At 53.1% G+C, this 25133-nt stretch overlaps 2 protein-coding genes across 2 annotated transcripts; one reads left to right on the forward strand and one right to left on the reverse strand.

Annotated features, from left to right (window-relative positions):
* Positions 1 to 9111: 9111 nt before the first annotated feature.
* CALR3 (calreticulin 3) lies at positions 9112 to 19165 on the reverse strand. Its single transcript, XM_056867539.1, is given in 11 exon segments — positions 9112 to 9215; positions 10672 to 10740; positions 10743 to 10821; positions 11507 to 11599; positions 12153 to 12296; positions 12386 to 12499; positions 13158 to 13367; positions 14993 to 15087; positions 16183 to 16386; positions 17038 to 17139; positions 18712 to 19165. Coding segments are annotated over 11 exon segments (1668 nt in total).
* Positions 19166 to 19553: 388 nt separating this feature from the next.
* C2H19orf44 (chromosome 2 C19orf44 homolog) lies at positions 19554 to 25111 on the forward strand. The gene is made up of 8 exons (XM_056867540.1): positions 19554 to 20066; positions 20745 to 20800; positions 20907 to 21031; positions 21543 to 21619; positions 21951 to 22392; positions 22484 to 22567; positions 23128 to 23294; positions 25067 to 25111. The coding sequence occupies exons 1-8, from the start codon at positions 19554 to 19556 to the stop codon at positions 25109 to 25111; spliced, it is 1509 nt and encodes a 502-aa protein (XP_056723518.1).
* Positions 25112 to 25133: the final 22 nt, after the last annotated feature.

A 25133-nucleotide genomic window follows, 5' to 3' on the forward strand; every position in this document is an offset into this window, starting at 1 on the left:
CTTAGTTGTTTTCTGTTGCCCCTGCTGGACTACTCTCACTGTACAATAATTCTCCCTAAAATCCAACCAGTACCTTTCCTCTTGTAGTTTAAAACAATTATTGCGAGTCCTTCTCAACCTCATAAGAACGTAAGAACACAAGAAAAGCCATGCTGAATCAGACCAAGGTCCATCAAGGCCAGCAGTGGCCAATCAGGTGCTGCTGGGAAGCCCGCAAACAAGACGACTGCAGCAGCACCACTGTGCTCCAAAGCACCAAATATAATAGGCCTGCTCCTCTGATCCTGGAGAGAATGGGGAAGCATCACAACCAGTAGCCATTTTAACAAGTAGCCATGAATACCCCTTTCCTCCGTGAACATGTCCACTCGCCTCTTAAAGCCTTCAAAGTTGGCAGCCATTGCCACATCCTGGGGCAGGGAGTTCCACAATTTAACTATGTGTTGTGTGAAGAAATACTTCCTTTTATCTGTTTTGAATCTCTCACCCTCTGACCCTGCGTTATAGTATCATGAGAGGGAGAAAAGCCTGTCCACTCCCTCCATGTGTGTGTGTTAAGTGCCGTCAAGTTGCTTCCAACTCATGGCGGCCCTATGAATCAACGTCCTCCAAAATGTCCTATCTTTGACAGCCTTGCTAACCCTGGTTAGCACTGCGCAGAAGAAGGCACTGGTAAACCACTTCTGACCAACCTTTACCTTGAAAACCCTATGATAAGACTCTCTCCATACCATGCATAATTTTATAGATCTCTATCATGTCTCCCCTTAATTGCCTTCTTTCCAAGCTAAACAGCCCTAAGCGTTTTAACTGCTTCTCATAGGGCAGTTGCTCTAGTCTCTGATCAGTTTGGTTGCTCTTTTCTGCACCTTCTCAAGCTCTGCTTTAGGTGTGGTGACCAGAACTGTACACAGTATTCCAAGTGTGGCCTAACCATAGATTTGTGCAAGGACAGTATGGATAGCAGCAGTTTTATTCTCTATTCCCAATTATGGCCAGCATGGAATTTGCCTTTTTCACAGCAGCCGCACACTGGGTTGACATCTTCATCGAGCGATCCACGACCACCCCTAGAGTCCTTTCTTGGTCTGTCGCTGCCAGCACAGATCCCATCAGTGCATATGTGAAGTTGGGATTTTTTGTCCCAATGTGCATCACTTTACACTTGCTCACATTGAATCTCATTTGCCATTTTAATGCCCATTCTTCCAGTATGCAGAGATCCTTCTGGAGCTCTTCACAGTCCGATTTTGTTTTAACCACCCAAAATAATTTGGTGTCATCTGCAAACTTGGCTACTTCGCTGTTCAACCCCAACTCCAGGTCACTGATTAACAGGTTGCAAAGCACCAGTCCTAAGGGACCGCACTGCTCACATCCCTCCATTTAGAACTGACCATTGATTCCTACTCTGTTTCCTATTTTTCAGGCAGCTCTCAATCCATAAGAGGACCTGTCCTCTTATCCCATGACTATGAAGTTTGTTTAGCAGTCTTTGCTGGGGGACTTTGTCAAAAGCCTTTTGGAAATCTAAATACACAATGTCCACAGACTCATTCCTGTCCACATGCTTCTTGATACTTAAAAAAAATTTCTAATAGGTTAGGGAGACAGGACCTACCTTTACAGAAGCCATGCTGGCCTTTGCTCAGCAGGGCTTGCCCTTCTATATGCTTGACAATTCTATCTTTAATAATGCTTTCCATCAATTTACCTGGAACAGATGTTAAGCTAACTGGCCTGTAATTTCCTGGACCCCCCCCCCCGGAACCTACTTTATAAATGGGTGTTACATTGGCCATTCTCCAGTCCTCTGGTACAGAGGCTGATTTAAGGGATATGTTACATATCACTGTTAGAAGTTCAGCAGTTTTCCATTTCTTGAAGAACTCTAGGATGTATGCCATCTTGTCCGTGTGACATGTTAGTCTACAGTTTTTCTAGATGTTCTAGGGACTTCCTGCCTTGTTACCACTATTTGCCCCAGTTCCTTATTCTTCCCTCCCCAAAATATCTGTTCAGGAGAAGGTATTTGCCCCATATCTTCAACAGTGAAAACAGATGAGAAGAATTCATTTAGTCACTGAGGATGTGTAGAAATTTTACCTCGTTAGCTTGACTGGAGCATGCATTTATCTAGTCAATATGAGGGTAGTTAAAACCTCCTCTCCCCAAATCTATTTCTGCTTGATGGTGGTGAAAAGGGCCATCAAGTCGCAGCTGGCGTCTGGCGACCCTGTAGGGTTTTCAACGCAACAGATGTTCAGAGGTGGTCTGCCATTGCCTGCCTCTGCGCAGCAGGCCTGGTCTTCCATGGAGTTCTCCCATCCAAATTCTGACCAGGGCCCACCCTGCTTAGCTTTTGAGATCTAATGAGATCAGGCTAGTACTGGGCCATCAAGGTCAGGGCATTTCTGCTTAGCCTATCATTTTAAAAGGATAATTTCTTGATAGCAATGTAATTAAGACAACCAGCACAGCAAGCTCTTCCCAAAAAAGGAATTCAAAAAACAGGACAAGCAAGAAACCATCAAAAGGAAACTGCGCTGGCTCCAACTTCCACAGAAGAAAACCGGGAGTATGCTAGAAAGAGAGGTAAGCTCAGCAGAGTTTCCACATTCTAGATCCCCGGCGCTCAGAAGAGGGGGACTCTTAGCCACTTTGGGCCCGTTTTATTATTTATATTTATTTACAACATCTACATGCTGCCTTGATACCCAATCAGGGCCACCAAAAATGCCAACAATTAAAACAGCATAATAAAATACACCATAAAATCTATTTAAAAACAAAGCTGAATTACATATTTAAAGGAGGACAGCAACTTAAAAAAAATAAGGCAGGAGGAGAGACCATTGAAGCAAAGCCAAAGGAAACAAAAAAATTGACCCGCTGGCAGAAAACAATGCTGGAAGGGGACAGATGAATATCCTGGGGAGTAAAGCTGCCAATCTCCAGGTGGAGCTGTTCCTGCAAAACCCAAAGCTCCAGTGAAGGTGAGATCGAAGATACTGTGTATGTGGACGTAGTGTTACGGCACCATAAAAGGGCCCCCCAGTTACAAGTCAAAGCGCTCATAGACTCCGGGTGTGCCCGCTCCCTGATCAACGAGGCCACTTTTAAAGCGCTCAAAGTCAAGTCAGAAACCCTGCCAACTCCCATCCAGTTCGCCCAAATGGATGGCAGTGACTTCAAGGGTGGGCCAGTGGATCGTCGCACTCGCGGAGTGGCGATGGGCATTGGCCACCATTGGGAACAAATAGACTTCACGATAGCCCCTATCAGATACGAAGTGGTGTTGGGGATTAACTGGTTCAAGGGGCACAGCCCTTATATTGACTGGGGGGCTGGGACTATAAAGTTCTCTGATTCTAATTGCGACCAACACCGTCTCGAGGTGGCTGTTGTACCTCCGTTGACCTCGGCTTTAGTCTCAGACACCCCCTCATCCTCTCTCTTTTTTTTTTTTAATAAATTTTTTTTATTTTTTCCAAATCATTATACATTCCATTTCACGTATTAAAAAGTATTATTCTTTAACTTCCCCTCTCCCCTCCTCTGATCCTTTAATTTACATTGTTTCTCTTTGTATTATTTATCTAATTCAATTATAACAGAAACATCCGTATCCAATACATCAGCTCTGAATTAGATCAAAATATGTTTGTTAATATCACACTTAGGTTCATTTCTACAATAATTAGACCATGCCTCCCATTCTTTTGCAAATTCATTATCATCCTTTTGATTTAGCGACACCGTAAGTTTTGCCATTCCCTCATCCTCTCCACTACCTGTTGAATATCAAGACTTTGCGGACGTTCTTGATGTGCAGGAATGTGATGTACTGCCCTCCCACCGCCAAACAGACTGTGCTATTGAAGTAGTGGGAAATGAAAAACTGCCTAAAAGTAAGATTTATCCCATGAGTGCTTCCGAACGTACCGTGCTACGTGAATTCTTGGACAAGAATTTGGCTCGAGGTTTCCTCTGGCCGTCTACCGCCCCTTCTTCGGACCCTGCTTTCTTTGTGCGCAAGAAGACGGGTGACTTGCGCTTGTGCATCGACTTTCGAAAACTCAATGCAGTCACCCAGTCCAATGCCTATCCCATTCCTTTGATCTTGGGTCTCTTGGGTCAATTAAAGGAGGGGCGTATCTTTACAAAACTTGACTTGGTGGAAGCCTATTATAGAATCAGGATTCGGGAGGGCGATGTACCTCTAACAGCCTTTTCCAGTTGCTTTGGCATGTATGAATTTTTAGTGATGCCTTTCGGATTAAAAGGAGTCCCGGGGGTCTTCATGCAATTCATTAATGAGATCCTACATGACTTGTTGTATAGGGGCGTGGTGGTTTATTTGGATGATATTATTATTTACTCTAAAACTATGGACGAACACGTTGCCTTGGTGAGAGAAGTATTGCAACACCTCAGAGACAATCAGCTTTATGCTAAGGTGTCCAAGTGTGAATTTCACCAAAAACAATTAACATTCCTGGGCTATATAGTTTCACACCACGGACTCATTATGGACCCTGACAAGGTGCAGTCAGTAACCAGTTGGGAACCACCCTCCACCCGTAAGCAAGTCCAGCAATTTCTTGGGTTCGCTAACTTCTACAGAGGTTCAGGATGCCATTCGGGAGAAGGTACATGTGGTTTTAGCAAACTGACATGAAAGACAGGATGGATCCGCCTGAGTGATTTTGGGAGTGAAAGTTCCACAGTCACTGGGTTAATGATACGAGCAATGGAGAAGGGACCCACGTACTTGGCACTGAGTTTGTTACACGGGCGGTTGGACCATAGATTTTTGGTAGACAAATAAACCATGTCCCCCACTGAGTAGTCCTTGCCTGGTGAGCGATGTTTATCAGCTTGAGCCTTGTATTTACGTTTAGCTCGCTCCAGGTTTCGTACCAGCCAAGGCCAGATTGTCTGAATCGTGTGAGCCCAGTCAGCAACACTTTCACCCCCCTCCACCCTGGAGACATCGTTATGGCTTATGGGTCCGAAGTCTTGCCCATAAACGGCCCGAAAGGGCTAAATCCAGTGGATTGATGCACAGCATTATTGTACGCATATTCAGCAAAGGGTAACAATTCAACCCAATCATCCTGATGATAGTTAACATAACAGCGCAAGTAGCATTCTAGTACAGCATTTACTCGTTCCGTCTGACCATTGGTTTGGGGGTGGAAAGCACTTGAGAGACCTTGTTCTACCCCCACTAATTTTAAGAAAGCTTTCCAAAACTGGAAAGGGTCTCACTCAGTGGTTCCCAAAGTGGGCAGGACCACCTCCTGGGGGGCGATGGGGTTACCTAAGGGGGCACTAAGAGGCGGTTGGGGGGGAGGAACATTTTGAAATTGCAAAGGTCTTGGACTCGCGTATCCGTCATGGGTCTCTCCAATACCTAGTTCGTTGGAAACATTTCGGTTCCGCTCACAATGAGTGGGTACACGCACGTGATGCGTCTGCACCCCATTTGGTCCGCCAATTCCATACTGCCTACCCTCACAAACCAGAGCCCCCAGATGGAACAGTGGGGGGGGGGGGCTAAAGGAGGGCAGGATGCTTTCCACTGCTCTCAGCAGCCTGTCAGACTGAGAATGTTTTGGTTTCGGTTCCACCAGGTGCATCTCAAGGCCGAGCCTGCTAACTGTTGAATTCCTGTTCCAGCGCTATCTCCCGTGGGAACGGCTTCTCGTTAGGAGGGGGGTTGCCATGACTCGTTGTGACTAATGCTTTCCCATATAGGCCCTGTACTGGGCTACCAGTTCCCATTCGTGCCAATTTACCTGTTAGCTCTGTATACCTGTAGGTTTTCTAATAAATCAACTCTCTTTTGGACTCCTCGTCTGTGGATGTTGTTTGTGGGATTACCACGGGGACAAGTGCTTACAGGTCTGGAGATCTCTTAGAATTGCAGCTGCTCTCCAGACAACAGAGACCAGCTCCCCTGGAGAAAGTGGCTGCCCTGAAGGAGGACGACACACAACGGTGATGTCCATCCCCACCCTCGCCCAAATTTCCAGGAATTTCCCAACCAGTATTTGGCAACCCTTTCTGGGAGGGAGTGCCAACATTTTGGTTCTTTTCTCGGGTTGCCTCCCCTCTAGCGTTGGGAAGTGAGAGCAACTGAAGGCAGGGCCCCAGATGAAGACTGCAGCGGTTGGGTAAGTCCGCGTAGGGTGCAGGGCAATCCTTAAGATAAGGTGGTCTCCAGCTGCACAGGGCTTTACAGACCAGCTCTTTGAATCGGGCCAAGAAACAGACTGGAGGCAGATGGACCACGGCTGCAGTAACACAGTCCCTAGGCCCACCCACCCCCGGGCAACATCCTGCCCGCAGCATTCAGAACCAACGGAAGAGTACAAACACTTTTCCCCGCCGGGAAGAAACTGGGAAAAATAAAGAAGGCAAATAAAGTCACCTTCACACGAGTTCAAAAACAAGTTGACTGAGAACGGCAACTAGTTTTACAAGTCCCATCCGACGCAGCCAGAAGCTCCTCCCAGAAAGAGCAGCAGGGCAAACGGAGAAGCCACAGTTCGTCCCACAGTGGCGAACAGATTTCACAACGGCATCTCTCCCACTTGCCTAATCACCTCGAGAATGTGCACGCCCCACCACCACCACCACCACCACCACCACCACCACCACCACCACCACCACCACCACCACCACCACCACCACCACGGAAACCTCCCAAGAAAAGGCGAGAGCCGGGGCTACGCTGCCTCAAGCACTTCACATCATCCAATACGGTAAATCCAAGCCCCCCGCCCCCAGCAATCCATCACATGGAACGCTGTCCGTGCCATCGCCAAGGCACACAAAAAAGGAGACCACCCCTCAAATATTTCCCCTTTCCCCCGAACTGAACAGTGTTTTTTTCTGAGCTTCTGTTAAAAGGAGAGACAGCTACCAGTTGGACCAGTAGCTCCGAAACCTTTTGGGGCCGCTGCCCTCTTGGTTCCACAAAGTCAACCCCAGCGCCCCCTACCCTATCCAACAACACCGCTGAAGGGGCCCACCTCTCACGCCCCCCCCCCCGCTGCCCCCTTGCCTCTTAGTGCCCCCTCAGGTAACCCCATCGCCCCCCAGGAGGTGGTCCTGCCCACCTTGGGAACCACTGAGTGAGACCCTCATTAGCTGTGGCAATAAAAAAAGGTAGCTACCCCCCCCCCGCCGAGGGGTCTCCAGCGAAGCCTCTGGCAGAGCAGGCCAGGCGAAGGGCTCCTCCTCGCCCAGCCGCGGGCGGGCGGGCCCGGGCCAGAGGGTCTCGGGCGCCCCCCCCCGCCGGAGGAGGAGGAGGAGGAGGCGCGGCCCGCGCAGTGGGGAGAGGCCGAGCTGGGTCAGCTGGGCCGGCAAAGCGGCTGCGGCTCGGTCGGGGGAGGGGGGCGGAGGGGGGGGCACCCGCGCTCCCCAGGCTGGGGGAGGCCTCCCCTTGCCCAAGAGCCCCTTGGGGAGAGGAGGCCCGGCCGCCCACACTGGCGAGGGGGGGGGGGGTGCGCGCGCGCGTGCTGGGGGGACCAGGGGGCTCCCCCTCCCCCCCCCGGGCAGGGCTGCTCCTTGACAGCCGAAGGGCCCCCCTCCCCCAGCTCCGGGGGTTGGTGGTGGTGGGGGTGGTGAGGGCTGCGGGGAGGGGGAGGGCTGCGGGGAGGGGGAGGGCTGAGGAGCAGCGGTGCCCCCCCACCCTCCCCGCATCCTGGGAGGGGGGGGGCCTCCGGCCTCGCCGAGTGTTCGCCCCCCCCATCGGAGTGCGGGGGGACGTGGGTGCGGCCCCTCCAACCCCCCCCGGCTCCCTCCTCCGCCCGCCCCCTCTTCTGCCTGGGTAGGGTGGGTGGGTGGGGGAGGGGGCCGTCAGCAGGGAAGCCCCTCCGCCCCGCTCCCCCCTCCCACAGCAAGCCTCTGCGGCGGGCCCGGCCCCCCCTCAGTGCCCCCCTCCTCTCCGAGGCACCCTGGCGAAGGGTGGGGGCGGGGGGGCCGCCCGGCCTCGACCCCCGCTGCCGGCTCCCTCCCCGCAAGGTCACGGGGTGGGGGGGGGAGTGCGGCGGAGGGGGGCAGGGCAGGAGGCCGGCGGCCGGGCTGGCGGCGAAGGGACCCCCCACCCCGGGCCCCCGCCCCTCCCCCCCCACCGCCGGCGAGGCTCCGTCCCCCCCACCCCCACCCCCCCCCGTACCTGCGGCCCGCCGAGAGGGACGAGCGCCGCCATCTTCCGCCGCCGCCGCCGCCGAGGGAAGGGGCGTGGCCAGGGCGGGGAGGGGGCGTGGCCACAGCGCCCCCAGCGGGCACGCCGCGCACCGGCAGGCGGGGAGAGGGGGACTCGCCCCCCCCCAAAAAAAACACCCCCGCCCGGAGCCCGGGAGGGAACCATGGAAGAGTGGGGGAGGGGGGACCGCCCGGGGCCATCTAGTCCAGCCCCCCACCCACCCCGCACCCCCCGCGCACGAGGCAAGGAAACCTCACCACGGCCTCCCCCCCCCCCGAGGGTCACAGAGTCAGACCCACTGCAGACCCCGAGGCCCTCGCCCTGTGGGAAGCCTCCGCCTGGCCCGGGGGGGGGGAGAGAGAGGGGGGAGCTGGTTTTTCTGGGCCGCCTTTCCCCCCTACTTGAGGGAGAATCACACCGGCTCACCATCGCCTTCCCTCCCCCTCCCCACAACAGACAGACACCCTGGGAGCTAGGGTGGGGCTGAGAGAGCTGTGACTGGCCCAGGGTCACCCAACTGGCTTTATATGTAGGAGCGGGGAAACCAACCCGGTTCACCAGATTATCCTCTGCCGCTCGCGTGGAGGAGCAGGCAGGAGTGGGGGAATCAAGCCCGGTTCTCCAGACCAGAGCCCACCGCTCTGGACCCCCGCTGTTCACCACCACCCCTCACTGGCTCGTTATGACCTGGGAGGGGGGGACGGGCGCCATGTGTGGCCCCTGCAGCAGGGGGGGCGTTTGGAGAAATGCCCGGCCGGCCCCTGGGCAGCAAGGGGGAAGGGGGAGGCTGGAAGGACCAGCAATGCCCACTGACTGGCACTGGAGCCGTGGCAAGATCCTGCCATGGCGGCGGCGGCGGGGGAGTTGCAGCAAAGACGCGGAGCAGGTTTTCAGTGAAGGTCTCTGGGTCCAGATAGACTGCTCTGGGACTGGGATGGCAGCCCCTCCCCGAGTGGCATGATGGCAGCTCCTGGGATCAGCATCTGCTCTGCAACTGGAATCACAAATCCCAAGAATTAGAAATGAAACACTTTTAATTGGCATTTCTGGAGGGTGTGTCACTGTCCCTGACCCAGCCCCACCTGGACAGTTCCCCTGCCCGTCGCTCCTGTCTCCCTGCAGATGCACGATGTTGGTTCACCACCTCCCAGCCTTGCCCGTGCCCCCCCTCCAGCTCCAGCGCCCCTGCTCCCTTCCTGGCCCCCGTCTTCCCACTACGCGTCACACCCTGCCTGAGTTCCCCCTCTGTTGACCCAGATCACCCCCCTTCCATAGTCTCCCGGGGGAAAATCCCACCCCAAACTTTCTGAGCCTGCCGGCACCTTTGTAATACTGCCACAGCGTGGTGGGGCGGCCACAAAATGGCTGCTGCAGGAGGCGGAGCCAGCCAGGAAAGGACAACCACCACAGCGGGCCTTCCGTCCCCACCAGGAAGATCCTTGTAATGTGGAGGCAGCTGCTGCCAAAGTTTTTTAAAATCTGCACAGCCAATCAGAAGCCTGGCTGAGCAGAAGTCTCACCTGGCCCCACCCACTTTCTAAAATCAGTTGGCAGGTGGGCACCATGCTCTAGGTGAACTGTTCTTGCATGCATGAAGACTTTAATATCTAATCTCTTTATAGCAAGTCTCCTCTGCTACTCCCAGGGGCCATCATTCCAAGGGGGAGGGGGTTGTAACTCCAGCCCCAGAGCACTGATGCTCTTTCCTACATTCCACTCTGCAACCTGTCATTCCATTCTCCGAACACTCCCACTATGGGGGGGGGGAGGGGGGCTGTCATTCCAGTCCCAGAGCGGTCTGTCTGGGCCCAGAGACCGTCACTGAAAGCCCAATCCGCCTTCTGAGCTGCAACTTTTTTTGTGCTGCAGGGTGTTTCCATAGAGCCCCTGCAAGTCAACGGCCATTCCCATTACCTCCCATTATCTCCAATGGCCCTCCCAGCTCAGCCTCTCCCATTGCTCCCCATGGGTGGATTGCCCATTCCTCTTAGTCCATCCCCACTCCAGCACAATCACACACACACATATACACACACGTGCCCACACATCCTATGCACGGAGGAATGAAAATACTGGACAGCCCCGCCACGGCACCCCTTCCCACTACATGGGAACCAGTGGGCCCAGTAATACCCCCCCCCACCCGACAAAGAAATAAGAGGAGCCAATCAGTGCATGAAAGACACAAGCCTGCGGCCAAGTTTACTGAAATTTCCCAAAACACATCTTCCCCACAGCCGACCCCCTCTTTCCTTTCCAAAGTTTGACCCCCCCAAAGCACAAAGCCGCTCCTCCTTTTGTCTGGTGACGCTTCCTGAGCCTCACTTCCGGGGGGGGGGGGATGGTCCCCTGCCCCTCCCCCCCGCCAAGAGAGCCATTTCCCTCCCGACAGCCAAGGCCACTGCCTCCCCTCCCCGCTCTGTCCCTCAGAGCTCCTCCTTCCTGGCCACAATCGGCTGTGATTTCTTTTTCCTGGACACTTTCTTCTTGGGCATTTTCTTCTTGAAGCGGCTCTTGAGGCGCCCCTCCTCCTCCGCTCTTGCCTTTCCCCTCTTCTTTTCCTCTTCAATTTGCTTCTGGTTCATTTTCTGTTCAGGGTACTGAAGGAATACAATGCAAGAGGCCAAAGCCAGTGAATTTCCACAGGGGGGGGGAAGGGGGGGGAAGGGGGCGGGGAATGGCTCTCACAGCCTTCCCTCATGCAACGAGATCTCAGCTACTTGAGCTGACTTTGGGACTGAGGCTGCAAGGGAAAGCGCCATCACATCGCAGCCAACATATGAAGACCCGGGAGTATTTTCAGGGCAAGGGACGAACAGAGGTGGTTGGCCATTGCCTGCCTCTGCGTAGCGACCCTGGACTTCCTTGGGGGGCTCCCATCCAAGTACTAACCAGGCCAACCCTGCTTAGCTGCCAAGATCTCATAAGACTGGGCTAGCCTGGGCCATCCAGGTCAGGGCAGGATGCCCTAGGGCGGGGCAATATGGGAAACAATCCCAGGTGGAACAAGCCCTGCGGCCAACTGTGACTGCTGAGAACAGCCAGCCGGTGCTGCCGTGACAGAAGGTTTATGGAGCCAGACGCACGGCATTTTAATTTGTCTCCAAATTCTAGCCATAAGAAACAAGGGACCCCTGTAACTGCCTTGCCAAAACTCCTACCGAATGGCAGGAAGGAAGAATAGTTCACTCCCAGGCCCAGCCATAAAAGAAAAAAAAAAAAGAACTAAGCCAGGCCCAAATCTGCCCTTCACTGAACACTCCTGAAGCAAATCCGGGCCATTACCTTTGTTTCTCCCCATGTTTCATCACCAAATTCTTCTGCATACGTTTCATCGTCTGTGATCAAGAAATTGTCAAAAATTGTTCCAGACCTCACCTGCAGTTAAGAATTACAACCGTGCATCTTTAGATACAAAATTCAAATTGTTCATTTAATAAAATCTCATGGAGCAGCAGTATAACATTTTGTACTTATTTATTTAGGCCTAATATGGGTTGCATAAAACCAGATTGTAAAACAAAATATCAATCCCTGAATAAAAGCCCTGGGGTAAAAGCAAATGTTTGGGGCTTGGCAACAAAAAGAAGGTAAGGTAGATGCCAGGTGAGCCTCAAGGGGGAGGGCATTACACAGGCAAGGTGCAACCACCAAAAAAGCCCTGTCTCTGGTTGCCACCTACCTCACCTCTACAGCTGGGTGCACAGAGAGCGGGATCTGTGAGAAGGTCTCAACTGGTAGGCTGGACGGGCCAAGAGGAGGTGGGTCCTTCAAGAACCACTTCGAAGTGTGCCCAGAAACAGTCAGGCAGCCAATGCAGAAATGGTGAGGGAAGGGGAAATGAGATTGCTCCCCCACCCCACAAGCCTTGTGGGTCCCCAGCTTCTCTGTGTGTATATATATATAAACTTGAAAAAGAATCATAACTGACCTGCCAAAGATCCAGGCCAATGACGCTTATGTTCTCATAGACCGAAATGCTCTCGTCGGGCATGTGCGCTGGATTCTCAATCTGAGGATGAGGCCAAACACCTCCGTAGTTGGGATTTGGGATCTTCCTGGGCCGCCATTCACCCTGAAACAGACCACAGTTTCTGAGCCCTCACTGCCAAAGTGCCTGCCAAGCTCTTCAGAGTCATCCACCGCCAAACAATCGTGTTGTACCCTGTAGAGGGGATTCTTGAGCAGGGGGGGTCGCCAGGCTCCCTGTTTCGCATCGTCCCAGTCTTCGGGCTTTTCAGCACTGTTGTCCACAATGTATTCAGCAACGTTCCAATCCTGGGGGAGAGGGAGGGGAAAAAGAAAGGAAGACTAAGCTTTGTAGTGAAGTCCATCAGCTGTTGTTATGGAGGGCCGCCTTCTCTGACGGTCTCAGGGATATTGTGCAGAGCAAGGAGAGAACCTGCACACCCCTTTTACAATGAATGGGGAGCTCAAGATTAGTTAGTAATGACGGGGTTTTGGAAAGCTGTTCCAGGGCAGGAAACAGAAAGAAGCTCTCTTCTGTAACCCCAGCACTTGGCACACTTCACAAACAGGTAAAAGTCAGCCAGTACAGACTACCAGTAGGAAAGTCACCAAAGTGGTACCTCTTACTTTCTGCTTTGACACCCTCCCCTACCCCCCCGCACCAAGAGAGAAAGTAACAGTAAGAAATGTAAGGTGCTTTTCCCACTCCAACCCAGAGGGTCGCTGCGTGCTTGGTCCTTGCAACATGCTGTCTGATCTTTCCTGTGGCCTCTTTGGGCACCTTCTCAGCCAGACCACAGAGAGGAAGGCTGGCTGGCATCTGAGCGCCTTCCCGAGAGGATGCATTGAATTATTTCCCAGTTGTTGGGAGTTGCCGTGCCCAGGACCTGATGACGGAACGTATCTTACTTAGCTACGGCGGCTATTGGTCATCTAGTAACACTTGTCTGCATCGGCAGGTGCTTACCTCCGGCTTGGTGTCATCTGGATCATCAATTTCAGCTTCATCATCCCAGTCCTCTGGTTTTTCCACTGCTGGGTCATTTATTCTCCGTGGAGGTAAGAAGTCCCAGTCATCTTCCAAAATTCCTGAAGCAACCATTTCATTATCAATTTTCACTTCATACTTGTGGTCTGGTCTCAAGATTAGCGTATATAAATGAGTAAATCCATCAACCTAAAACAAAGAATGGAAAGAAAAAGATAATTACCTGCTATCACTAATGCCAATCAAACAAATTCCAGATAGTTCGGTGCTGCAGCAAAACAGCACCTGAAAAGAAAAGCACCTTAAAGCCTTACACACAGGCAGCCCAATCCTGAGGGGCGCCGTGGTGGTGGCATCTGCTGGCACAACAGCGGCATTGTTGGTCTGTTACCTAAGGGCAGGAGACCAGGCAAAAGCCTCCGCAGCGGGCCCAACAGGACCAAGACTCTGCCAGAGCCCCTAAGAACTGCACCATCACCCCCAAATGACATCACGGGGGACACCACAGCCAGGACGGGGGGGAGGGGGGAGAAGCAACCAATCGCTAAGCAGCCAGCACAGGGAGCCAGCCCCAGGACACGTGCAGAGCAGGAAGGGCCAGAGTGGATGGTGGCTTGAGGGGTGGGGGTGGGGCCAACAGGTGTGAATGGCACTGCTCATCCTCTAGGCCTCAGGGCCATGGCACCTGCTTGGAGAAGAGGGTGCTTTCTCCCTGCACAATGGGGCTTCGCTGTGGGCTTCGCTGGCATAGCATCTTGGCATCGACAGCACAGACTGGGCCACTGGGGCACCTTTAAGGAGCTGCCTAGCCACCACCAAACCCCTGGGAATGCCTCCACTAGTGCTGGCATGGTGGGTTCATGGCCAGGCCTGTGGTGCTGGCCTGCAGCCAAGCCACACCCACGGCCGGATGCCACAGGTACCGGCTCTAGGATGTGGGGGCAGAACTCTGGGATCTGCTGGCAGCCGGCAGGGAGTCTAGTAGGCTTCCTTTCTGCTCCCTCCCCCCCCCCCGCACCCCCCGCTCAGGATTGCGCTGTTATTATGGTATATGGTTTACGAGGCAACAGCCCGCTTCTTCAACACATGGTCATTTGGGAACTGGGTTCCATTTCACAAAAGCAACAGTAAAGCTGCTAGTGTTTGCTGTCCATCCCTTCCTCCCTCCCTCACACACACACACTGCTTACAACGTAGCCACTGTAAAAAGAAACCACAGGCAGGCAAAAGGAGCAGGACTGTCCTTTTCTGTACACAAATAAATGTAAATCTAGTGGCATCTTAGTGACTTGTGGCCTTTAGGCCTAGAGGAGTAACTTGTTCCTTGCAGCAGAAATAAGCCGCCCCCTTCTGGTCCCACAAAGTCTAGCAAAGATTAGTCCACGAAAGCTTATGCTTGGAATAAAAAATGCCGTTAGTCTTGAAGACGCCATCAGACTCCTGCTTTTTTTTGCCACAGGAGGTGAACACAGCTATCAGCCCTGTGCCATCTTTTCTCAGGCCAGCCTTTGGAGTCAACGGGGGAAAGAGAGTCTTTCTGGGCTCTTGGCTGATTCTTTGAAGTCAGACCTCAAAGCCAGAGAGAAGAGCTGCCAGGCATCTGCCTTCTGCCAGGCCAGAAGGGAGAATACTGTCCAAAAGATAAAACAGCAGGAAGCAAAGAATTGCACATGAAAACAAACACCCCACCTTCACTGGCATTCAGGGACAACTGCCAGGTGACACACCTGCCAACACCCATGTATTGCTTCTAACGCTGGAAACTTTTGAAAAAATAAGAGTTCCCAGTACGGACAAACATTTGTGACACTTACTTTGCATCGAATTTGTTTCTTATTTGGATAAAGTTTGCTCTTGTAGTTTAAAATGATATGGACTTTCTTTGTATCAGATCCACAAATATCAGGTCCTGGAGAATGAGAACATGGTTTACTTCCCTGTGCCATCTTCAGCTTTTGCTAGACACCCTGCCCAACACACCTTTTGTTCAAATATTTTGCACAACCCCATCCATAGTCTCAGATGAAGAGGGCTTCGGTTGATAACTATGCCCTACACCGGTGTATCTCAATACTTAAGCCGGCACATCTCTGAGCCTCCTCTAGGGTTTCTGGACGTAAGCTGGTGGCCAGCCCTGCCCAGCGCAACTGCTACACAGGCACAGAAGTGGGTGAGACCAGGGCATGCCATGAGTGCAGCTGGTGCCTCTCCTGCCACAGGCCACCCCGATGCTGTTTACACTTCAGCAAACCCTGAGATAACCCATGGAGGGGAAGTGCCCCACCTTCCTTCCCACCCTCCAAACAATGCCAAGTCTATAATCAATTGTATACTGCCCTAACAACCAATCACAGCCCCCCCCCGCCCCACTATGTAAATCACAGCCAGGATGCCAATCGCTCAAATGATAGGGCACATGGCATGATATAGCTCCAACGTTTGACATGCACATTAGAGCACTGAACCTGGCACTTTGGTATTGGGAAAGGCACCTAAAGGGAACTTAGCACAAACACCCGAAGGAGAATATTATGACTGCATTTGACTAGCACAGCTCTGCTCAGAGCTCTGGCGGGTTCTTCCTCCCAGGACACAGACACCGAAGGTGAGACCCTGGTCCCCCAGTGGGTGGGTGCATCGGGGTCTTAGGACAGGGCAGTCCATAACACAAATTATGCCCTCTCTCTAGCATTAATCCAGTGCAGTCTCTGGAGTCAATTGGGGGGGGGGGGAGAGGGCTACAATCCAAGGGCAGCATCATCCACTAAGAAACTCTCTGGCACAAGACTCCCACGGAATCACACTCTGAATCTAATGAGAGTTTCTTGAGGGGGTCCCAGTGGATTGATTTTAGAGAAACTCTCGGAAAACGGCACACTCACTTTTGATAGTTAGCTTTTATAGGTTTAGATTTCCTCTCTTTAGATTTTTACTCTACTTATCCACAACCAGTCTACCCAACGGGGCCCAACATCTGAATGTGGCCTTAAGGTGATCAGCTTACCAAACATGATATAGTACTGCGATTCTCCACTCATGTTCTTTTGGTTCAAGTCAGAAGGGAAAATTTTCACATAACCACCACCACAGTCTATCTTCTGTTCATGCTTTACTGTATACTGGATCACCAGAGGCCTTCCTTTATTGCCAAATGGTTTAAATCGTGATGAGATTGCATAAAATTTTAAATTTTCACTCGTTTGCAGGCCTACAGTATGTAATGAGATATTGTCTCAGACATGTAAACTAATATTGTAAACTATTTTACCAATAAATTAATACCATTAAATATTGTGTTTCTGCTTATGTAATACCATGTGCTTCATGGCTTAAAATGTCATGTTTAATACTTATGAAACAAAGCTGTCATCTGAACAAAGAGTATTTCTGCAGTCCTAGCTCTATTATTTAGTTTATTCACTGTAGAATTCTACCGAATGCATTGATTTACACAGTATAGTCTGCCTTGAGTCTCAATAAGAAAGGTGGACTATAAATAATGTAAATAAATAAATGTATTCGTAAGAATGAAAGGAGGGGAAACTGCGAATGTGATTATTTACTAGTTACCACTCAATAGTTGGCCCTCAAACGACAAGGGGAAAGGAAGCTATTGGTTTGCACTTCCCCCGGCCAGTCTCATGAGAAGGCTTGGCTGGGCCAGCAAAGGCCAGCAGAGGACACGGTGGGAGCCGAGGGCAGGGAGGGAGCAGAAAACAGGGCTCACAGCAGCCGCTTGATTACAGTGGAACACAGTACTGGGAAGAGACCAGTTTGATTATTTATCAGCCTGCTACAAGCACAAAGACACCAGAACGAATGCTGCCTATAGATTAATTCTCAAATAGAATCCCCAAACCTTTATCTGCTTCTCGATCTCCATAAAAACTCCCAGCTGTTAACCTAAACTTCCCATAATTGGATTTATGCTGAGAGAGCACCCATCTCTCCTGCCATTTTGCTGTCATAAAAAAGAAAACAAAAGAATTTGTCACCAGAGGTAAACATTTGTTGGAAAATGCTAAAGCCCCCAAACTAACTAGCCTGTTTTAAAACCAAGCAACTGGTAGATCTTAAAACAGGCAAGAATAAAGAGAGGTTCGGACCTCTGACCCATCTCATCATCGGTGGGTCAGGACCCAAAAGTGGGCCATGAAGCCTCTGCAAGTGGGTTGCGGGGGCCAGCCTGTGGCCCCTGCCCTTTCTGCTGCTCTCTTTTGTCTCTTGGAAACCAAGATCTGACCCTGGAGACAGCACCTTCCATGGCAGACATTAGTTGGCATTTTGTCTTCATTGTTATATTCGTGTTGATCAAGCAAAATATGTCCTGATGGTCCCTGGAGTGAGTGAGAATCTTAAGGGGAAGAGGGAGGAATGGAGAAGGAGAGGGAGGTCGAAGGCTGGAATGTAACCTCCACATGCAAAGGCTGCATCTGTCGCAATTCCCCCAGCTTGGAGTTCGTATTGGGGGCACCTGTGCCCTTTGTGCGATGTTTGTTGGTTAGCCACTGTAGATAATGGAATGCTAAATGGGTGCCAAGTTTGCTTAATGCGCCAAAAATTGGGCCAGCCCTGGATGGGCCACACCATGTAAATTTGGGCTTGAGGGTCACTGTATCAAAAAGGTTGGGATGTGCTGCTTTAAAGGATTATTTGCATTCAGTTTTTACCTGCCCTACACCAGTTTGGGATAAAACCTCTGGCCCATAGCCTAAAGCAAGTCCAGCAGGCCCTGCACAAAAGCCGCCTCAGCCCCCCCCCCTTCACAGGGCCCCCAAAGCTTAGGGCGTGGACCAGGGCTGTCAACTCGGCAGTTGGGGATGGGGGGGACGGAGGGAGCCTCAGGTTGCCAACCTCCAGGTAGTAGCAGGAGATCTCCTGCCATTACAACTGATCTCCAGCCGACAGAGATCCAGGTCACCTGGGGGAAATGGATGCTTTGGAAGGTGGGTTTAGGGTTGCCAACCTCCAGGTACTGGCTAATCTCCTGTGAAGGAAAAATATCCCAACACGCAGCCACTTCCTGGAAGTTGGAAGGGGCTGCGTGTTGGGATATTTTTCCTTCACAGGAGATTAGCCAGCCTCTATATACAACCTCCAGGTACTAGCTGGAGATCTCCTGCTATTACAACTGACCTCTGGCTCACAGAGATCAGGTTCCCCTGGGGGAAATGGCCGCTTTGGCCATTGGACTCTATGGCATTGAAGCCCCACCCCTCCACAAACCCCGCCCTCCTCAGGCTCCGCCAGTGGTGAGGAGGGACCTGGCAACCCAGGCAGGGAGGGTTGGGGGATGGGCCCGTGCGCGGTGGGGGCGGGGCGGGTGTCCACCCTCCAGGGCAGCCGTTTCCTCCAGGGAGCGGTGAGGGGAACAGCTGTAATTCCGGGAGATCTCCCGCCGCCGCCTGGAGGTTGGCAACCCAACAAGTCCCTTCTCCGCGTCACCCCCCCCGCCCCGCGTGTTTGGGGAGGGGGCGTTCCATTGGCTGCCCCTCCCCGCGTGACGCGCAGCCCCGCCCCCTCAGGCCTCCACCTCCGTCCAAAAACTGTTCTCGGAAGTAGACGGCGCCGAGGGCCGGCAGGGCCAGCGGCAGGGCCAGCGGCAGGGCCAGCGGCAGGGGCAGGGCCAGCGGCAGGGCCAGCAGCCCCGGCAGCCCCGGCAGCGCCAGCGGCGGCATCGGGCCGCAGGAGCGAGCGAGCGAGCGGGACCGTAGACGCCGCCCAACGGCTCCCGTTGGTCCCGCCCTCGCCGCCTCAGGGCGGGCGCTGATAGGCCCACCGCCCCGCTCTTCACTCGCTCTCCCCTCCCTCAGGCGCCCGACTTCTCCGTCACGCCCCGAGGCGCTCTTTCCTCTGATTGGCTGTCCCCTCAGCCAACAGGCGAGCGCGGCGGAAGGCGGGCCGGTCGCCTGGCGGCGGGGAAGGGCGGCGGGGGACGCGCCCCCCCCCAGGAGGGGGTCTGCTAAGGAAAGGCGGCGTGACGTCATGGCACCGTCCTGACGTCATGGCCTCCTTGACAGGCTGGAAGTCTCCCCCCCCCACTCTTGACCTTTCCCTGCTTTGGTGTCAACGCCAGATGGCCGTGCCTCTGAGCTCGTGCAGAGTGCTTCCTTCATTTAGTTTTCATTTATCCGTTTCTTTCATACCTCCCCAGCCAAAGGCCAGGCTCCGAGCGGCTCACCTAACATTTCATTTTGTAGGTTCCAGCCGGGGGAGCTTTCTTTTTTCCTCCCCTTAGGAATCGCAAGCGGACCCCTCCTCCTCACTGCAGGAGGCTCCTGGCAACAGGCCTGGCCGGGCACTCCCCAGCAGCCGCCGCAGCCGCCACCGCCACCACAGCCACCTCCTCTTCCCTCCCCTCCCCAGATGGGGGCGATGGAGCCAGAGGACGAGCGACTGATGGACGGGGCACCTCTGCAGCCACACAGGCGGTTCCTGAAGCAGACGTCCAGCAGTCACCACGCCGGCCCGGTGGCTGGACAGGCAGCGCCCCATCCTGCTGCAAGGCCGAGGCCTGGCCCTGCCTCCCAGCAGAGGGCAAATACCGTTCTCAGGAAACTGGCACAGATAGAGGACAAGGTCCAGAGGCGCAAGGCCAGGTTGGGCACGGGTGGTAGCCCTGCCGCCCACCAGGTGCTGGTGGATGAAGAGCTTTCCTGGAGCCAGTCTAGCCGAGACGGCGAGCACAGAGCAGCGGGGCTCAGGTACCTGAAGGCAGACGCCACGCCGGAGGAAACCCCAGGGTCCGATCCAGACCCAAGCAGAAACGGGCCTCTGGGCAGCAGAGTTGGCCTGGGCAGGGGGAAGGAAGACACAGGACGCTTGCTAGATGCTTCCAGTAAATACAAGAGGGAGAAGGCCATCTCCCAGCCCAGGCCTGGCGGGAAGGTAATTATTGGCAAGTTATTCTGGATTCAGCACCTCTGATTTCATACCTGGAAATACTATGGCAAAGGGGTCTAGATCCCAGAGGCTGAGAAGGCGCTGTGGTATAGGTTGGTAGAGGAGCGTGAAAGTGTAGCCCTAGCGCTGGCCAGGACCAGTTCGGTCACTGCGCGCTGCCATGCTGCCTTTCGGCGCATGGCGACAGAGCAGGTATCTGCCCTGAGGCATGCCACTGGGATGGGGTTGCTCACCCTGAGATGCTGGAGTTATTCTTTTGGCCCTGCTGGGAAAGGCATGTGTGCCCTCATGGCCCAGGGGGCCAGGCAGTCGCCTGGCACTGAGGCCGCCCTGTGGGTAGTGATACGACCCATGGTAGTGGGCAGCCATGGCATTAGGCTGTTGTGTGGTATGAGGGCACATTCCAGCCAGTGCAAAACACATGTAAATACCACTGACTTCAGTGCAGGAGATGCCAGCGGGTGCTTCCCTTCCCCACTGAAAGTGCCCGGTTTTGTCTGGGTTGTGCCTATTCTGCTGGCACATTTAGGCAACAGAGAGGGTCGGTTTGGCTGTTCCATATGAAGGGAAACATTTTCTGCTTTCGATATGTTTCAAAGCTGGATATTGGCAAAATAAGTACATCTGCCCCTTCTTCACCCCCTTTCAGCCTTTCCCGAATAGTCAGGGCAATGGGCCTACGAAAATGACTCCTCCTTCCAGCAGAAGATGGTCACCTGGTAGCAGTTCTCTGAAGAGGCTCCTTCACAGGACTCCCTCCCCACTGAGTGGGAACACGCCTGATCTCGGTGGGGGGACTTCCCATTCTTTGTCCTCCTCCGTCAGTGACAGCCTTACAGGAACAGCTTCCCCGAAAGGAGGTGGGAGCTCTCTGGCTGAAGAAAGCATTATCAGGTCTCTGGACGAGCTGTTCTCGGGCCCAGCCGACTCTCAGGGCTCCTCCAGCAGCGGTGAGTCACTTGGGTCTAGAGAGAGAGAGAGAGAAGTGGACGGGCCAAGGGGAGCCCCAGGCCAGCTACTGCCAGACAACTGCTCCGCGGACAGGGGGCGGTGCAAGGGGGGCAGGCAGAGGCCGCTGCTTCCCAAAGGGAAAGTGACCGGGGAGAGGCACCACTTCCCAGCGTTGCTGCACATAGCTTTTTATGCAGTACTCAAGCAGGTGTTGGAGCACTCTTGCCGTAAGCAGCCGTCCCTCTTCCAAAGAGCTTCCATTCTCTAAAAGCCCTCCCCCTTCTTTGTTCAGAAGTATAGAATCCCGAGTGGGAAGGGGGTTCACAGCCTCAACCAAAGTGAGTCAGGGCTGTGGCAAGAGAGAAGGGATTCTCGCCCTGCTTGTGGGGATGGCCAGGCAACTCCACCTCTGGAAGAGGCTGGCAGGGCAGCTGGGTAAGGGAGAAACCCCTGGTGATTTCGGGGCTGCGTTACTGAGGGACAATCTCTTTCCCTCCCCCCCCCCGGCAGATTTCCAAGTGAATGTCTTGAGCCTTGCCGACTTGGCACCCAGCGTGGCAATCCAGAAGGAAGGCTTAACAGAAGAGGTAAGACCACCTTTGTCCCACGGCCTTTGCTGGACTTGGGTTTTAGGGCTGCCAGGTGGAAGAGCAACAATCAGGCCAAGAGAAGCAATCCAAAAGGTATTGGGCATCGTTAGTACTTTTCGGTAGCTTTTGTGGGCAACTGTCTTACTGAGGTGAGGGTGGGGGAGTCTGGAGGGGAGTGTCCCCCTCACATATTCATTTCTGCTGCAGTAAAGCGTCGTATTGCAGGGGATGGGGCTTATTTTGTGGTAGGTGGTTTGCTGTGTCCCTGCCTGCTCCCACCTCTGTTGTAGCTACCCTTGTGCTCATGGAAGAATGCATTTTTTTCCAGGCAACAGTGATGGAAGCATCTGGAAGTTTAAGCATGGAACTGGAACCAGAGTTGTTTTTTGCTGACTCCCAAAGAGCCATTAAGCCCTCAAGTACCACAGTGGGGAAAGCTGTAACTCTTGAGGAGGATCCGGGAGAGACAGAAGTCTCTGAGCAGTTAAGCAGGAGTTCTGTCGAAAGTCCCAGTTGCGAGCAGGAGAATCCCACCAGTCCAGAGTACTCGGAAGACTTTGACTCGCTGTCTGAGGACCCAGGGAGGCGGTCCTGTTCAGAGGACTCGGGGGACGGGTCAGAGGCCTCTCTGCAGCCCGGGCTTTCTGGTCCCGCCTCTCTCTGCCGGCCTCAGGCGGGAAGTAAAAGGCCCCAGTCGGCGAGGAGGATCAGCATGAAGGAAGCAGCCGTGCAGACAGACAGCTCCTCACTCACACCTCGTGGGTTAAAAGGTAACTGGGGGGGGGGGGGGTTGTGTTCCAAGGCTGATAGGCGGGCAGCCTTTTGCCTGCCAGTCACAGAGCCTTTTGGCCCTCCCCACAGCTGCTGCTGCCGCCAAGACCGGTGACTGGATTGTTGAAGGCCCCCTCGCCGCCAGCCACGTTGTGAGCACAAATGCCCTGGAAGGTACTGCCCAGTGGGGGCAACACCTCTCCCACTGCTTGGGCTGGGCCACGGCCGCCAGCGCCAGGCGAATAAGCACCCCCACGTGGAACCTTTTTTCCCCTAGCATGAGGCAGTGTACTGCATCGGGGTCAGTGGTCCTAGACAGGCGTAACTCTGCTTAGGAACGGCACCCTTCCGTGTATTCCTTGCATAGAGAAGAGGGGTTTTTTTTGCAATGGACTACTTGCGGCTTACCTCCGGCCAGCCCCTGGAAAGAGCAGTCTGCCATGGCAGGATCACACAGACCCAGGGGAGAGGAGGGAGCCGTTGTTCTTATGCCAGGCACAGCTGTGCAAGCTGTCCTGCAAAGCGATGCCCCAGGAAGGGAAGTGGGAGGGAGGGAGGGGCTGCAGCCAGTCGGCTGCATGACCCCTCCCTAGGCGGGGCTGGTCACCATGTCTTCAATAGAGGGGTTTGGTGGTGGCATTTTCTAGATGGGGAGGGAAGGGGGCCAAAGCAAGCGCTGCTGCCAGGATTTCTTTCATCCCCCTGCCCTGGGGTCTTGTGTCTCCTGCTCACAGAACTGACAACATATAATCCTTCGGTGTTAGCCTTAAATGACATGTTAAAGCAGAACTTGCTACTCATCCGGCAGTTTGTGGAGGCCACCCGGCACTTGCATTCGTCTTTCGTGGCACTGCTGGAGGAGGAGGAGTTCCACTACCACACGCTGGAAGAAGCCAAGATGGTAAGAGTTCTGCTCACAGTCGTTTTGTGTGATGTTTGCCTCAACAAGCGAAGGGGGCCTGACGCCACTATACTGGACGAACTTTAGAATGACCCTCCGCAGCAGCTTTCCATGTTGGAATGTACATTTCTTTTAAAAAAAACAGATGATTATTAAAAATTGTATCACTTAACCACTAATCAGAAACAGTCTCAGTTCCTGAGAGAGATTTGCCCCACGGAGCCTCTCCTTTTTCTCTCAGTAACTGATTCCGTTGTTCGTTATTGGCCTTTGTGTTTAAATGTTGACATGTACACAAATGGTAAAGAAATCCTGATCTTCTAAACATTTAATAAGTTGCATCTTTATCTCCACGTCCTTTGGTAGGGGGTTGTTTTGAAAGCCAGAAGGGTGTAGCCTCAGATTCCACCTGGATATTTTGGCACCCCTGTGTCCTTTTGCTCTTCTGTCTGTGAGGGGAGTTCTGGGAATAGAATGATGTTAATGTGGCCCTTAGCGGTGATGTTAAGAACATAAGAAAAGCCCTGCTGGATCAGACCTAGGCCCACCAAGTCCAGCAGTCTGTTCACACAGTGGCCAACCAGGTGCCTCTAGGAAGCCCACAAACAAGACAACTGCAGCAGCAGCATCCTGCCTGTGTTCCACAGCACCGAATATATTCGGCACGCTCCTTTGATTCTGGAGAGGTTCTTTATTGATAAAATCTCTCTCCGCTGTCCTGGCTCGGAGGCCAAGTCGAGAGGAGATGTGGTAGCAGCTGCTGCTTGTCCTCTTGTGGAGAGATCCAGACTGATCTTGCCAGGGGGTCGCTGACAGGGTCCTTGGGTGTGATGCGAGGGCCGCCGCTTGTGCCCGTCCTGCCTTCTAAAATCATCCTGGGAAAAGGAATTGGGGCCTTGGATTACAATGGTTAACGCCTCTGACAGAAGAGGCTCTCTTGAGACCTTTGCAAGAGGCAGTTTTTAGACCTGAGTCTACGGAGGAGGCCACCGATCTCCAGTTTACCTTTAGTGGCGAAGGCGCCTGGTGATGGAGCAGTTCCAAGGGCTCTCAGACACCACATCTCTGCCTCTGACCCATTTCAATCCTGCTTCAGGCCTGGGTTTAGAGCGATCTTTGTTTCACACTGGGCAGGGGGCAGTCACTCATGGTGATATGGTTAGATCTGTTCACGGCCTTTGATTATTAACTTATATATTAATGATCTCAGACCTTGTCTTTTGAGGAATGATTTCCATCTTCCAAATTTATCCAGTTGCGAAATCCTGATTCTTTTAGATGCGGATGATGCAGGGTTAATGGCCCAATCAGTTGTGGGGCTCCATAAATTGATTAAAATTTTTGAGGATTACCATAATCGTGAAGGTTGATATAGCAAAATCCAAGGTTGTGATATTTAGTAAAAGAAGAGGGAAAATCTTCATAGGGCATATAGCAGGCCAATCTATGGAACAGGTTAATCAATTTAAATATGTGGAACTCCATTTCCACGCATCCCTTACATGGAATTCACATTTCGACTTGGTGGGGGAAGAGTTGGGAGGACAATTGTAAAATATTTTCATGCAGCAGGAGGCGAATTTGTCCCCTCGGCTTTAAAGGTATATAATTGCCCTGGCCTCAAATCAGTTTTTGTTTGGTGGGGAAATTTGGATTGGCGCTGTCTCAGTTAGGCCTGCTATTTGTCACGGCTAGACATGATTCTGAGCGGACATTCAAAGCTCTCCCTCCCTGCCACCTGCCTCTCCCTCTCTGTGGATTGCCGTCCCAAGGAAGACCCTCCTCTCCCACCCAGCTCGTGGTCCTTCATCTGCTGACTGCGGAAACCTTTGCAGTGAA

The sequence above is a fragment of the Euleptes europaea genome, chromosome 2, assembly GCF_029931775.1.
Source record: "Euleptes europaea isolate rEulEur1 chromosome 2, rEulEur1.hap1, whole genome shotgun sequence".
NCBI lineage: Eukaryota > Metazoa > Chordata > Lepidosauria > Squamata > Sphaerodactylidae > Euleptes > Euleptes europaea.